Below are 13,995 nucleotides of genomic sequence, written 5' to 3' on the forward strand. Positions count from 1 at the left end.
TACGGGGCCAAACACAAGAACGTCACAAGAAGCCAGCAAACATGGCTGGGAGCATCAGACTAACTGCAACATTGAGCAAGTAAAGACCTATTAAGATCATTTTAGGCAAAATAACTGAAAAATGATTAAAAATGAGGATTTACTGTTTCATAAATTTCGACCAATAGGTGGCGCTGTGTCCAAATTGCTGCGGTATGGTCAGAGTGAGGTGACAATGACACTTGCAAAGTTTGTTGTCAATATGTCAAAGTATTGCAGAGATACAGCTTCAAGAGTGGGTTTTGCATCATGCCTCAAATTCGTTGCTCTGGTATACAAAAATGGTTTGACGTATCGTCTTGAAATCCATAACTTTTTGTCGGCATCGTCTGAAGATGATACATTTCAATTTTGGTGAAAATCGGAGCAACGGTCTGGGAGGAGTTTGAAAAAGTAGGTCTTTAAAGAAAAACAATATGGCGGACAGGAAGTTCAGCAAACTATGGCAAATTATATATCTGTGCCAAAACATTTTGAGTATTGTCAGGGCATGGTGCCAAAGACCCATACCGAGTTTCGAGATATCTATGTTCTCAGCATGACCCAAGGAATCTACTGAGACCAGTTTCATTACAATCGGGTTATGTAGTCAAAAGTTATTAACATTTTTGTAAATTTTGTTATAACTTTTGACCACAAGGTGGCGCTGCGCCAGAACATTTTGAGTATTGTCAGGGCATGGTGCCAAAAACCCATACCGAGTTTCGTAACGATACGTTTGTAAAATACAGCATATTAGCACAAAATTCAAAATGGCTGACGGACAAAATGGCTGATATGTGAAAACTGGATATCAATCGACTTGACATGATGCCCCGAATCTAACAAGACCAAATTTGTGATTTTTGGACAAACTCATCAGAAGTTATAAGCAAACATTTTTCATATCTCTGCACCAGCAGGTGGCGCTGCGCCAAAACACTGCTTGATGCCTCAGATCATGATTGTGATGACATGTACCAAGTTTGGTCTGAATATGATCTGGTTCAATTTTCGTGAAAATCAGAGTAACGGCCTAGGAGGAGTTTGAAAAAGTAGGTTTTTCAGAAAATTCAAAATGGCGGAAAAATTCTCATGACGGAAAATGACATCATAGCACCCTAAATCGAATCAGCTTGACCCAAGGAATCAGAGAAAAAAAATAATTCTATGGGCTGCGGTTCTATGGGCTGCCATACTTCAAGAGCGGAAGAAGAAGAATAATCATCAAAAAATATAGCTGCAAGCAGCAATTATGGGGCCAGGCACAATAAGCCAGCCAACATAGCTTTGAGCATTAGAGCACCTGCAACAGTGAGTAAATAAAGACTTATTGAGATCATTTTAGAGCTGAATAATGATAAAAAATTAGTATTTACTGGTTTATCACATTCCACCAATAGGTGGCACTGTGACGAAATTAATGTGGTATGGTCAGAGTGAGGTGACAATGACACTTGCTAAGTTTGGTGTCAATATGTCAAAGCATTGCAGACATACAGCTTCACGACAGCCTCAAATTCGTTGCTTCGGTATACGAAAATTGTTTGATGTATTGACTTGAAATCCATAACTTTTTGTCGGCATGGTCTGAAGATGATACGGTTCGATTTTGGTGAAAATTGGACCAGCGGTCTAGGAGGAGTTCGAAAAAGTAGGTTTTTAAAGCAAAACAATATGGCGGACAGGAAGTTCAGCTGACTTTAGCAAATTTGATATCTATGTTCTCAGCATGACCCAAGGAATCTACTGAGACCAGTTTCATTACAATTGGTGAATACAGTCAAAAGTTATTAGCATTTTTGTAAATTTTGTTATAACTTTTGACCACAAGGTGACGCTGTGCCGAAACTTCTCACGCTCCTTCAGGGCATTGTGCTGATGACCTATACTGAGACCAAAGTTATGATTTTTGGACAAACCCATATGAAGTTATAAGCAAAAAAATCAATTTTTCATATCTCCACTCCAGTAGGTGGCGCTGCGCCGAAACACTGTATGATGCCTCAGGTCGTGATTGTGATTACACGTACCAAGTTTGGTCTGAATATGATAAAGCATTGCAGAGATACAGCTTCAAGAGTCGTTATAACTTCCTCTAACTGTGTGCCAAATTTCACAACTTTCCCGCAAGCAGTTCTATGGGCTGCCATAGACATCAAGAGCGGAAGAAGAAGAAGAAGAAGGAATATAGCTGCAAGCAGCAATTACGGGGCCAAGCACAAAAACGGCACAAGAAGCCAGCCAACATGGCCGTGAGCATCAGACCAACAGTGAGCAATTAGAAAAAAAAGTTATTAGCATTTTTGTCAAGTTTGTTATAACTTTTGAGCACGAGGTGGCGCTGGTCCGAAACTTCTCAGGCTGCTTCAGGGCATTGTCCTGATGACCCATACCAAATTAATGAATTTTGGTCAAACCCATCAGAAGTTATAAGCAAAAATAGCCATTTTTAATATCTCCACTCCAGTAGGTGGCGCTGCGCCGAAACAGAGTATGCTGCCTCAGGTCATGCTTGTGAAGACACATACCAAGTTTGGTCTGAATATGTCAAAGCACTGAAGAGATACAGCTTCAAGAGTCGTTTTTGCATCATGTCTCAAATTCTTTGCTCTGGTATACGAAAACGGTTTGACATATCGACTTGAAATCCATAACTTTTTGTCGACATGGTCTGAAGATGACACGGTTCAATTTTGGTGAAAATTGGAGCAACGGTCTAGGAGGAGTTCGAAAAAGTAGGTTTTTGAAGAAAAACAATATGGCGGACAGGAAGTTTAGCTGACTATAGCAAATGTGATATCTATGTTCTCAGCATGACCCAAGGAATCTATTGAGACCAGTTTCATTACAATTGGTGAATACAGTCAAAAGTTATTAGCATTTTTGTAAATTTTGTTATAACTTTTGACCACAAGGTGGCGCTGTGCCGAAACTTCTCAGGCTCCTTCAGGGCATTGTGCTGATGACCCATACCAAGTTTTGTAAAGATACGTTAATGCGTTCGTAAAATACAGCATTTTAGCACAAAATTCAAAATGGCCGACGGCCAAAATGGCCGAATTGGGAAAATTGGATATCATTCGACTCGGCATGATTCCCCGAATCCAACGAGACCAAATTTATGATTTTTGGACAAACCCATCAGAAGTTATAAGCAAAAATACCCATTTTTCATATCTCCGCACCAGTAGGTGGCGCTGCGCCGAAACACTGCATGGTACCTCAGGTCATGCTTGTGATGACATGTACCAAGTTTGGTCTGAATACGATAAAGCGTTGCGGAGATACAGCCTTACTTCTGTTTTCGCAAGCACTACGTACAATTCGTTCGTTAGTTTTTCGAAAACGGTTTGAGGAATCAACTTGAATTCCATAACTTTTTGTCAGCATGGTCTGAAGATGATCTGATTCAATTTTCATGAAAATCGGAGTAACGGCCTAGGAGGAGTTCGAAAAAGTACGTTTTTCAGAAAATTCAAAATGGCGGAAGAATTTTCATGACGGAAAATGACGTGCGTTCGATTCGTCTTGAGCCAAGGAATAAGAGGAAAAAAGAATTGTGTTTCTAGCCCTTATGGTTCAAAAGTTATTAACATAAACATAAGTGCAACTTTGGACAGCTGGTGGCGCTAGAGGGATTGAGTTAGAGACTCCAAATTTGCTATGGACAAAGGTCAGACTGTCCTCTGACTGTGTGCCAAATTTCACAACTTTCCCGCAAGCGGTTCTATGGGCTGCCATAGACTTCAAGAGCGGAAGAAGAAGAAGAAGAAGAAGAAGAATAAAAAAAAAAAAATAAAGAACGCCAACAATAACAATAGGTGCCTCCGCACCTTCGGTGCTTGGCCCCTAAATATAGCTGCAAGCAGCAATTACGGGGCCAAGCACAAAAATGGCACAAGAAGCAAGCCAACATGGCTGGGAGCATCAGACCAACAGCAGTAGTGAGCAATTCGAAAAAAAGTTATTAGCATTTTTGTCAATTTTGTTATATCTTTTGACCACAAGGTGGCGCTGGTCCGAAACTTCTCAGGCTCCTTCAGTGCATTGTCCTGATGACCCATACCAAATTTATGAATTTTGGTCAAACTCATCAGAAGTTATAAGCAAAAATGGCATTTTTAATATCTCCACTCCAGTAGGTGGCGCTGCGCCGAAACAGAGTATGCTGCCTCAGGTCATGCTTGTGAAGACACATACCAAGTTTGGTCTGAATATGTCAAAGCACTGAAGAGATACAGCTTCAAGAGTCGTTTTTGCATCATGCCTCAAATTCTTTGCTCTGGTATACGAAACCGGTTTGACGTATCGACTTGAAATCCATAACTTTTTGTCGACATGGTCTGAAGATGACACGGTTCAATTTTGGTGAAAATCGGAGCAACGGTCTAGGAGGAGTTCGAAAAAGTAGGTTTTTAAAGAAAAACAATATGGCGGACAGGAAGTTTAGCTGACTATGGCAAATTTGATATCTATGTTCTCAGCATAACCCAAGGAATCTACAGAGACCAGTTTCATTACAATTGGTTAATATAGACAAAAGTTATTAGCATTTTTGTAAATTTTGTTATAACTTTTGACCACTTGGTGGTGCTGTTTTTTTGCTATGGACATAGATCAGACTGTCCTCTAACTGTGTGTCAAATTTCATAACTTTCCCGCAAGCGGCTCTATGGGCTGTCATAGACTTCAAGAGCGTAAGAAGAAGAAGAAGAATAAAAAAAAAAAAAAAAAGAACGCCAACAATAACAATAGGTGCCTCCGCACCTTCGGTGCTTGGCCCCTAAATATAGCTGCATGCAGCAATTACGGGGCCAAGCACAAAAACGGCACAAGAAGCCAGCCAACATGGCTGTGAGCATCAGACCAACTGCAACAGTGAGCAATTAAAGACCTATTAAGATAATTTTAGGCAAAAGAGCTGATAAATGATAAAAAAATGAGGATTTACTGTTTCATCACTTTTGACCAATAGGTGGCGCTGTGACCAAATTAATGTGGTATGGTCAGAGTGAGGTGACAATGACACTTGCAAAGTTTGGTGTCAATATGTCAAAGCATTGCAGAGATACAGCTTCAAGAGTCGTTTTTGCATCATGCCTCAGATTTGTTGCTCCAGAAAAACAATATGGCGGACAGGAAGTTCAGCTGACTATGGCAAATTTGATATCTATGTTCCCAGCATGACCCAAGAAATCTACTGAGACCAGTTTCATTACAATTGGTGAATACAGTCAAAAGTTATTAACATTTTTGTATATTTTGTTATATAAATGGCCGAAGTGGGAAAATTGGATATCATTCGATTCGGTATGATTCCCCGAATCCAACGAGACCAAATTTATGATTTTTGGACAAACCCATCAGAAGTTATAAGCAAAAATACCCATTTTTCATATCTCCGCACCAGTAGGTGGCGCTGCGCCGAAACACTGCATGGTACCTCAGGTCATGCTTGTAATGACATGTACAAAGTTTGGTCTGAATACGATAAAGCGTTGCGGAAATACAGCCTTACACCTGTTTTCACAAGCACTACGTACAATTCGTTCGTGAGTTTTTCGAAAACGGTTTGAGGAATCGACTTGAATTCCATAGCTTTTTTGTCAGAATGGTCTGAAGATGATCTGATTCAATTTTCATGAAAATCGGAGTAACGGCCTAGGAGGAGTTTGAAAAAGTACGTTTTTCAGAAAATTCAAAATGCCGGAAAAATTTTCATGACGGAAAATGACGTCATATGGAACAGTCGATTCGTCTTGAGCCAATGAATCAGGGGGAAAAAGAATTTTGTTTCTAGCCCTTACGGTTCAAAAGTTATTAACATAAACATAAGTGCAAATTTGGACAGCTGGTGGCGCTAGAGGGATTGAGTTAGAGACTCCAAATTTGCTATGGACAAAGGTCAGACTGTCCTCTAACTGTGTGCCAAATTTCACAACTTTCCCGCAAGCAGTTCTATGGGCTGCCATAGACATCAAGAGCGGAAGAAGAAGAAGAAGAAGGAATATAGCTGCAAGCAGCAATTACGGGGCCAAGCACAAAAACGGCACAAGAAGCCAGCCAACATGGCCGTGAGCATCAGACCAACAGTGAGCAATTAGAAAAAAAAGTTATTAGCATTTTTGTCAAGTTTGTTATAACTTTTGAGCACGAGGTGGCGCTGGTCCGAAACTTCTCAGGCTGCTTCAGGGCATTGTCCTGATGACCCATACCAAATTAATGAATTTTGGTCAAACCCATCAGAAGTTATAAGCAAAAATAGCCATTTTTCATATCTCCACTCCAGTAGGTGGCGCTGCACCGAAACACTGTATGATGCCTCAGGTCATGCTTGTGATGACACGTACCAAGTTTGGTCTAAATATGTCAAAGCATTGTAGAGATACAGCTTCAAGAGTCATTTTTGCATCATCTCTCAAATTCTTTGCTCCGGTATACGAAAACGGTTTGACTTATCAACTTGAAATCCATAACATTTTGTCGGCATGGTCTGAAGATGATACGGTTCAATTTTGGTGAAAATCGGAGCAAAGGTCTAGGAGGAGTTTGAAAAAGTAGGTTTTTAAAGAAAAACAATATGGCGGACAGGAAGTTCAGCTGAATATGGCAAATTTGATATCTATGTTCACAGCATGACCCAAGGAATCTATTGAGACCAGTTTCATTGCAATCGGTAGATATAATCAAAAGTTATTAGCATTTTTGTCAATTTTGTTATAACTTTTGACCACAAGGTGGTGCTGGTCCAAAACTTCTCAGGCTCCTTAAGGGCATTGTCCTGATGAACCATACCAAATTTATGAATTTTGGTCAAACCCATCAGAAGTTATAAGCAAAAACAGCCATTTTTCATATCTCCACTCCAGTGGGTGGCGCTGTGCTGAAACATTGTATGATGCCTCAGGTCATGCTTGTGATGACACATACCAAGTTTGGTCTGAATATGATAAAGAATTGCAGAGATACAGCTTCAAGAGTCATTTTTGCATCATGCCTCAAATTCGTTGCTCTGGTATACGAAAACGGTTTGACTTATCGACTTGAAATCCATAACTTTTTGTCAGCATGGTCTGAAGATGATACGGTTCGATTTTGGTGAAAATCGAAGCAACTGTCTAGGAGGAGTTCGAAAAAGTAGGTTTTTAAAGAAAAACAATATGGCGGACAGGAAGTTCAGCTGACTATGGAAAGTTTGATATCTATGTTCTCAGCATGACCCAAGGAATCTACTGAGACCAGTTTAATTACAATCGGTTAATATAGTCAAAAGTTATTAGCATTTTTGTAAATTTTGTTATAACTTTTGACCACAAGGTGGCGCTGGTCCTAAACTTGGTATGCTCCTTCAGGGCATTGTGCTGATGACCCATACCAAGTTTCATAACGATACGCTAATGCGTTCGTAAAATACAGCATTTTAGCACAAAATTCAAAATGGCCAACAGTCAAAATGTCCGATATGTGAAAATTGGATATCATTCGACTCGGCATGATTCCCCGAATCGAACAAGACCAAATTCATGATTTTTGGCCAAACCCATCAGAAGTTATAAGCAAAAAAAAAAAATCCATATCTCCGCACCACTAGGTGGTGCTGCGACGAAACGCTGCATGTTGCCTCAGGTCATGCTTGTGATGACAGGTACCAAGTGTGGTCTGAATACGATAAAGCATTGCCGAGATACAGCCTTATGTCTATTTTCGCAAGCACTACGTACAATTTGTTCACGTGTTTTTCGAAAACGGTTTGAGGAATCAACTTGAATTCCATAACTTTTGTCAGCATGGTCTGAAGATGATCTGGTTCAATTTTTTGTGAAAATCGGAGTAACGGCCTAGGAGGAGTTCGAAAAAGTAGGTTTTTCAGAAAATTCAAAATGGCAGAAAAATTTTCATGACGGAAAATGACCCTAATAAGCGTACGGAACGCCAACAATAACAATAGGTGCCTAAGCACCTTCGGTGCTTGGCCCCTAATAATAAGAAAACTAACAATAACAATAGATGCCTAAGCACCTTCGGTGCTTGGCCCCTAATAATAATAATAAGAAAACTAATGGAAACAATAGGTGCCTCCGCACCTTCGGTGCTTGGCCCCTAATAATTACAGTAGGTGCCTACGCACATTCTGTGCTTGGCCCCTAATAAGAAAACTAACGATTACAATAGGTGCCTTCACACCTTTGGTGCTTGGCCCCTAATAATAAGAAAACTAACGGATGCAATAGGTGCCTTCGCACCTTCGATGCTTGGCCCCTAACTAAAGGATACAATAGGTGCCTACGCACCTTCAGTGCTTGGCCCCTAATAATAATAATAATAAGAAAACTTACGATTACAATAGGTGCCTTCGCACCTTGTCAAGAACATACTAATGTAGCGCGATGCTGGCTTGCGTGGGGGCAGTCAGTTTAGACCGCGAAAGATTAGGTAATCTGATTGAATATCGTGTATATACAACATTTTACCTGCTAGAAATTCATGTTATTCATGTTATGTGGCACTTTTCACGTTATGTGGCACTTTTCACGTACGTCAGTTTGAGAACCACTGTTGGATATCAGCCTTTGCACTTTGGTCCCAGATTTAGTCAGTAAATGAGCAGTGCAATATAGACACTTAAATTTAAGTACAAAATCTCAAATGAAGAGCGCTGAAGTCCAGCTTACTTGTGTTTTCAGATCATCCACGCTTCAGTGTAGAGAGGGCTCGTGTGCGGGTTGCCAGATTGCAAAGATTAAGTAAAACATGTTCTTTTAAGAGAAAAGCTCTGATAGTGGGATTCAATTCTGGAAATCTGGCAACCGTAAGCATGGCCGCTCATAAAGTCTGTAATGTTTTGTCTCAACAAATCTTTATTCAACAAAAACAAAAAGTGATTTCAAAAGAGTGATTTTGGTCAAGTGTTTAGTCTTTTAACCACATTTCAGTCTCATCTTTTTTCGTCAACGATATTGCATGTGTAGTTTTAGTCACGTTATCATTAATGAAATTGGTGTCGTCTCTCATCGTCTCATCTTAGTCATGGAAAAAAAGGTCGTCAACGAACATTTTTCATCATAGTTTTCGTTAATGGAATTAACACTGATTTGGATGGGATATTTGTTTTTAATGACCCTACAAGTTTGATTAAACTATCAAAATATGAAGAAAATATTTTAGATTTCTTAAATATGAGGGAAGAACAAAACACTAAACTTGGTAAAGGTATTTATCTGACAGAATTATTTGGCAAAAAAAGGCACACTACAGCTACAGGTTTTATTTTACTATGCAAAGAAAAAATATCAGAAAAAAATCTCAGGAAAAGAACATATTGTTATTGCATATGTTCATAATTTCTTTTCATGAAAGCCTGGTCAAAAATTATGTCCCCACATTATGGCATGTTTCATTGCATTATCATAAATAAAACAATTGACTCCAAGCACAACTACTGTATGCGTCACAGTTATGTTTGTTTTATTGTTCATGGACATTCAGTTTGTATTCATTAGTCACATGTTTTCCTTTATTCAGTTTTCTTGCTACTCTTTTGTTGTCATGGTCAATAATATGATTTGCCATCACATTCAGCTGTAGAACTATGGTCACGTAGGTCATGTTCAGCTGTTCTCACTGCATCTGGGATTCACCTGGGGCATCCAGTGAGCCTTCCTCGACCAGTCTTGGGGATTCACTGGCTTCGCCTCTGGCCGCTGTCCCCACCACTCCACCTCGGCCCATTGTCCTAACTCCTCTGCCACCACTCCTCCCTCCCCCGGCTTCACTGTCAACCACCGGGCCCGTGACATCACCGGGCTCCCTCGACCTGCCAGCTTCACCTACGTTGGACATCGCCAGCCCTTCACCATGGACTTATGCGCCTACCGCTACACTCCGGCTCTCCACCCCTGCAGCTCATCTAGCTCCGCCCTCCCTCAGGCTCCACATCAGTCTTCAATTGTGTCAGTTCCAGCGCAGCCCTCCGGTTCTCCAGTTCCGCCTCAGGGGTACGTCGTGACAGCTCCGTCGCGGCCGCTGATGCCTACGGTGTTGCACTGATCCATCAACCCTCCGTCTGCGCCCAGGACTCTTTCTTCTCCAGCAATGTCCCCATCGTCCATCCCCATGGAGGCGTTGGATGCTGAACCACCATGGCTCCTCCCTCCAGCAATGCCACCATGGGGCACTACCTGCCTGGGCATGTGGAGTTCATCTGGTCTCTGCCCACATAAACCACCTCACTGGCTACTACCACCTCCTGTTCCTTCCTGGTCATTCCTACCATCATCTCCTCCCTGGTTTATGCTGTATGCCTACCTGCTTTTTGCCAGCCTTTTGTCCACTCCTCATCTGCCGCCAAAGCCTTCACCCTCCCTCCATCTGTTTGTTGTTCTTACGGTGTGAGGTCGCGCCTATTCGGAGGGGCCATTATATCACAGTTATGTTCAGTTTGTTTAAGTTTTCATTGACATTCAGTTTGTTTTCATTAGTCACATGTTTCAGTTTTTCCACTACTCCTTGGTTGTCATGGTCACTAATATGATTTGCCATCATGTTCAGCTGTGTTAGCCTCATTATCGTCTGTATATCAGTTCATGTGTTTTCAGTGTTCATTGTCCAGTCTCGTTAAAAGATATGTGTGCAAACTCTCTTGCCTGCTTTGGATATTATTAGTAAACTTTGTGTTGGATCGATATTCATCTGTGTCTTCATCTGTCTGCCTGAACACACACATTACAGTATGCAGTTTGATTACAAAATCTTTAATAAATGTTTTAATAATATTTGAATAAAGGATGCATAGGTCAATTTTCTTAGACCGGACATCACTTTTGTTCGCCTTTGTGCAAAAAAAAAAAAAAAACTATATTGGGTCTTGTAATCTGGGTTGAGAACCACTGATCCAAATCATATATATATAACAATATATATTGTTTTGCTAGCAAAAAACTATAATTTTAATTGAAAGCTGATTTAATCTTTATTTTCTTTTGTCTGCAGAAATGTCGCTATGAGACATACGTCAGCCTCCTGCAGGCCAAGTTCCGTGCGGGAAGTGACGACTTGGATAAGATTGAAGCCAGTTTGTTTAGCGGGGAGGGGAAAGAAGGTTACCTGCGCAAAACTCAGTCTAGCCCTTCAATCAGCCAAGGTCAGGGGGTCAATGGACGGGCCGGTCATAAACACACCCCAGAGCACAATAGCTGAAAGCCTTCTTTGACCTCTGAACTCATGTGACAGACTCCTGTCTGACTCCGACTGCAGTGGGTTTTCAACTGAGAGAAATACAAACGTAGCAGTATATCATTATTATTTCAATGTACAGTAAATTTATTATGACCATTATATGTATTAATATTATTATTACAACAATTAAACATTGTTAATAATGCTATGAATATTATTATGTGCCAAATATGAAAAAATGAGGAGACCAAGACTGTAAAAGTGGGAAGAAATGAAAACACTGCATATACTGTCAAGAGAAAGTGAACTGCAGCATCACAAATGTGTTTTGCAAGATGCAATGATATGCAGCCACGTTGTGATGTCATTTAGAACTTTACTATGACATCACATTGTCATACATAGATTTTAATTTAGACTAAAGGGACAGTTCACCCAAAAATTTAAATTCTGACATCTTACCCTTACAAACCTCTATGATTTGTCTTCTGTCATTAAAAATGGTATTTTGACGAATGTTGGAGTCCAGTATTCAACATCAGACCCCATTTCTTTTTGTATTGTCAAAAAAACACTGTCTGAGACATTTTCCGAAAATATCTTCTGCTGTGGAAAGAATGTCATACAGTTTTTTGTGTATTTCATTTTCACAAAAAAAAACAAAAAAAACTTATGACATCACAAAGAAACATTGTGTAATGGTTTAAGAATTGAAATATGACGTGTGTAATGTTAAAATCTCAGTTTAATATGCAGAGACAACAATGAATTTGAAGTAAATATTATTTCCTTCAATAAGTTTGACCAGCCTGACATGACAATAGTACAACCAATAGCATCAGTTTGACCAATGGCAGACAGGGATTGCTCTGAAAATCAATTTGAAAAGTTGTTGCAATTCCTTAATGTTGCAGAAATGAAACACTTCACTTTTAAATAATTCATGACATCACTTAGCAGTGTTTGACATTCTTTATGACATCACAATGTGTCTATCCTAAGGCTGCGGTAATGGCTTCCTGATTGTCAGGTCTGGTTTAGATGTAGCATTTGATGTACTTGTGAGACGTTCACAGTATCAGCCTCACAAAGTAGCCAGTTTAAGGGCTTTGCCACGCGCTGGGGTGCATGTAAAGATTTATGTGGGCTGTCTGTAGTTATACAACTACCCCTTTGAAATTATTTATTATATTTATGAATTGTAAATGTATTTCTCTTTTTGGAGCCAATATAGTGGACTACGGGAAGATGCTTGTAAAGATGAATACATTCGACCCTTGATTAGTTTAACCCACACCATTGTGTTTTGTTTATTTTAAACTCTTTTAACTAAGGAGCTGATGGTTGATAATGGATCCATGGATATAGCGGATGTTGGAAAGTGCAGTGTCTTAACACGGGACAGGGTATGTAATTGTATGCGCACAAGCAAGGAAAGTTGAGTCTGAGTATGCAATGAAGAAGAGGAAAAACATTTCGGACTTAAAGTGACACCCTCATTTTCTCTATTCAGTGGACCACAAAACCTCTGTGTCTCTATGTGCCTGCAGAAAATTCAAACTGGACTGAACATTGAGCAGCAGGACTGCAAACAACATGCAATGAATCTCTCAGCCTCTTCATCTGAATCACTGTAACCAACCCAAATGTCTCAATCCTGGAAAAGTGTCACTTTTGAAGAAGATAGTTGTTCATGAGCCACCAAATAGGACCCTGAAACTTAACGGTACAAACTTTGTGCAAGTACAAGTAGATTTTTATAGTCCTGTTGTAAAGCATGAGGACAGTGAAAATGAGAGAATGAGCTTTTGGCTCTTTTATGCTTTATGGATGTTGGAGTGACATAAAAGCTGCAATTTTATACATTCTTAGTAATGGCTTTCTTAAAGGGACCTCTATAGCCTACTTTTCGCTTTGGCTGTTGTGCTAACATGATTTTCCCATTTAGGGTAGAACTAAGATGCTGTTGTAATAAAAGATTGTGATTATTATTTATCTCCCGCGTGGAAGGAATCTATGTGTTTCATCTCATTTAAATACTCCTTGTTCCTGTTACACAGGTTAGGTACTTACACATTTGCTAAGTGTTTCATTAATTATTTCTTATAAATCTGGTATATCATTGAACTAATTTCTAATGTCTTTATTCTAATCCAAAAGTCATAGATTTTCTTGGGAAATCCTATTACATATTACTATCAAGCCAATTAACAAGTCTATGGCATCATCATGAAACATCAAGCCATTTTACTTGTACTTGATGTTTTTTGAAAAATAAAGTTTTTGTAGAGGAAGCATGTTTCCTTTGGAATGAACTCAGGTTAAAATGTCAGTGAAACTAGAGTGCTGAAGGAATGAGTCCTAAAGTTCATTTTCGCACCTCCGGTTCCATCGTCATAAGTCAATGGTTTGTTTGAATGGGATTTTGGTTAAATGCTTCAAATAAGCTCTGTGGTTTACACAAGCTCAAGGTATTTTTTTACATTTTATTCTACCACATAAAATACACCAGTAATACCCCATTCATGATTTTTTAAGCTTTAGCATGTCTTGAAAAAGGCAGTTGCTAACAAGTGGCATAATTGGACTACAGAGGTTGTCAGTGACATTATTATGTTATTGTAAAGTTGGATTCGTAAACTTTGCGTGACACACACTCAAAAGAATAAATTAAATCACCGGAGAGAAGCAGTTCGTGAGCAGTCGTCTGTTTACTCACTGTCTGCGTCCGAAATCGCCTACTCACTGAGTAGGTACTTAATTTCAGTAAGTACTTACTTTTCGAGCCTAAAAGAGTAG

General features: G+C 39.7%; 1 protein-coding gene across 2 annotated transcripts in view; it reads left to right on the forward strand.

Moving 5' to 3' along the window:
- psd2 (pleckstrin and Sec7 domain containing 2) overlaps positions 1-13,995 on the forward strand; it is a 355,353-nt gene that overhangs the window by 340,573 nt on the left and 785 nt on the right. For both annotated transcript variants that reach the window (XM_067390730.1, XM_067390737.1), the window contains one exon: positions 11,011-13,667. In XM_067390730.1, coding sequence (XP_067246831.1) covers positions 11,011-11,217 — 207 coding nt within the window. In that variant the 3' untranslated portion in view covers positions 11,218-13,667. The remainder of the gene's footprint in view (positions 1-11,010; positions 13,668-13,995) is intronic.

The sequence above is a fragment of the Chanodichthys erythropterus genome, chromosome 1, assembly GCF_024489055.1.
Source record: "Chanodichthys erythropterus isolate Z2021 chromosome 1, ASM2448905v1, whole genome shotgun sequence".
NCBI lineage: Eukaryota > Metazoa > Chordata > Actinopteri > Cypriniformes > Xenocyprididae > Chanodichthys > Chanodichthys erythropterus.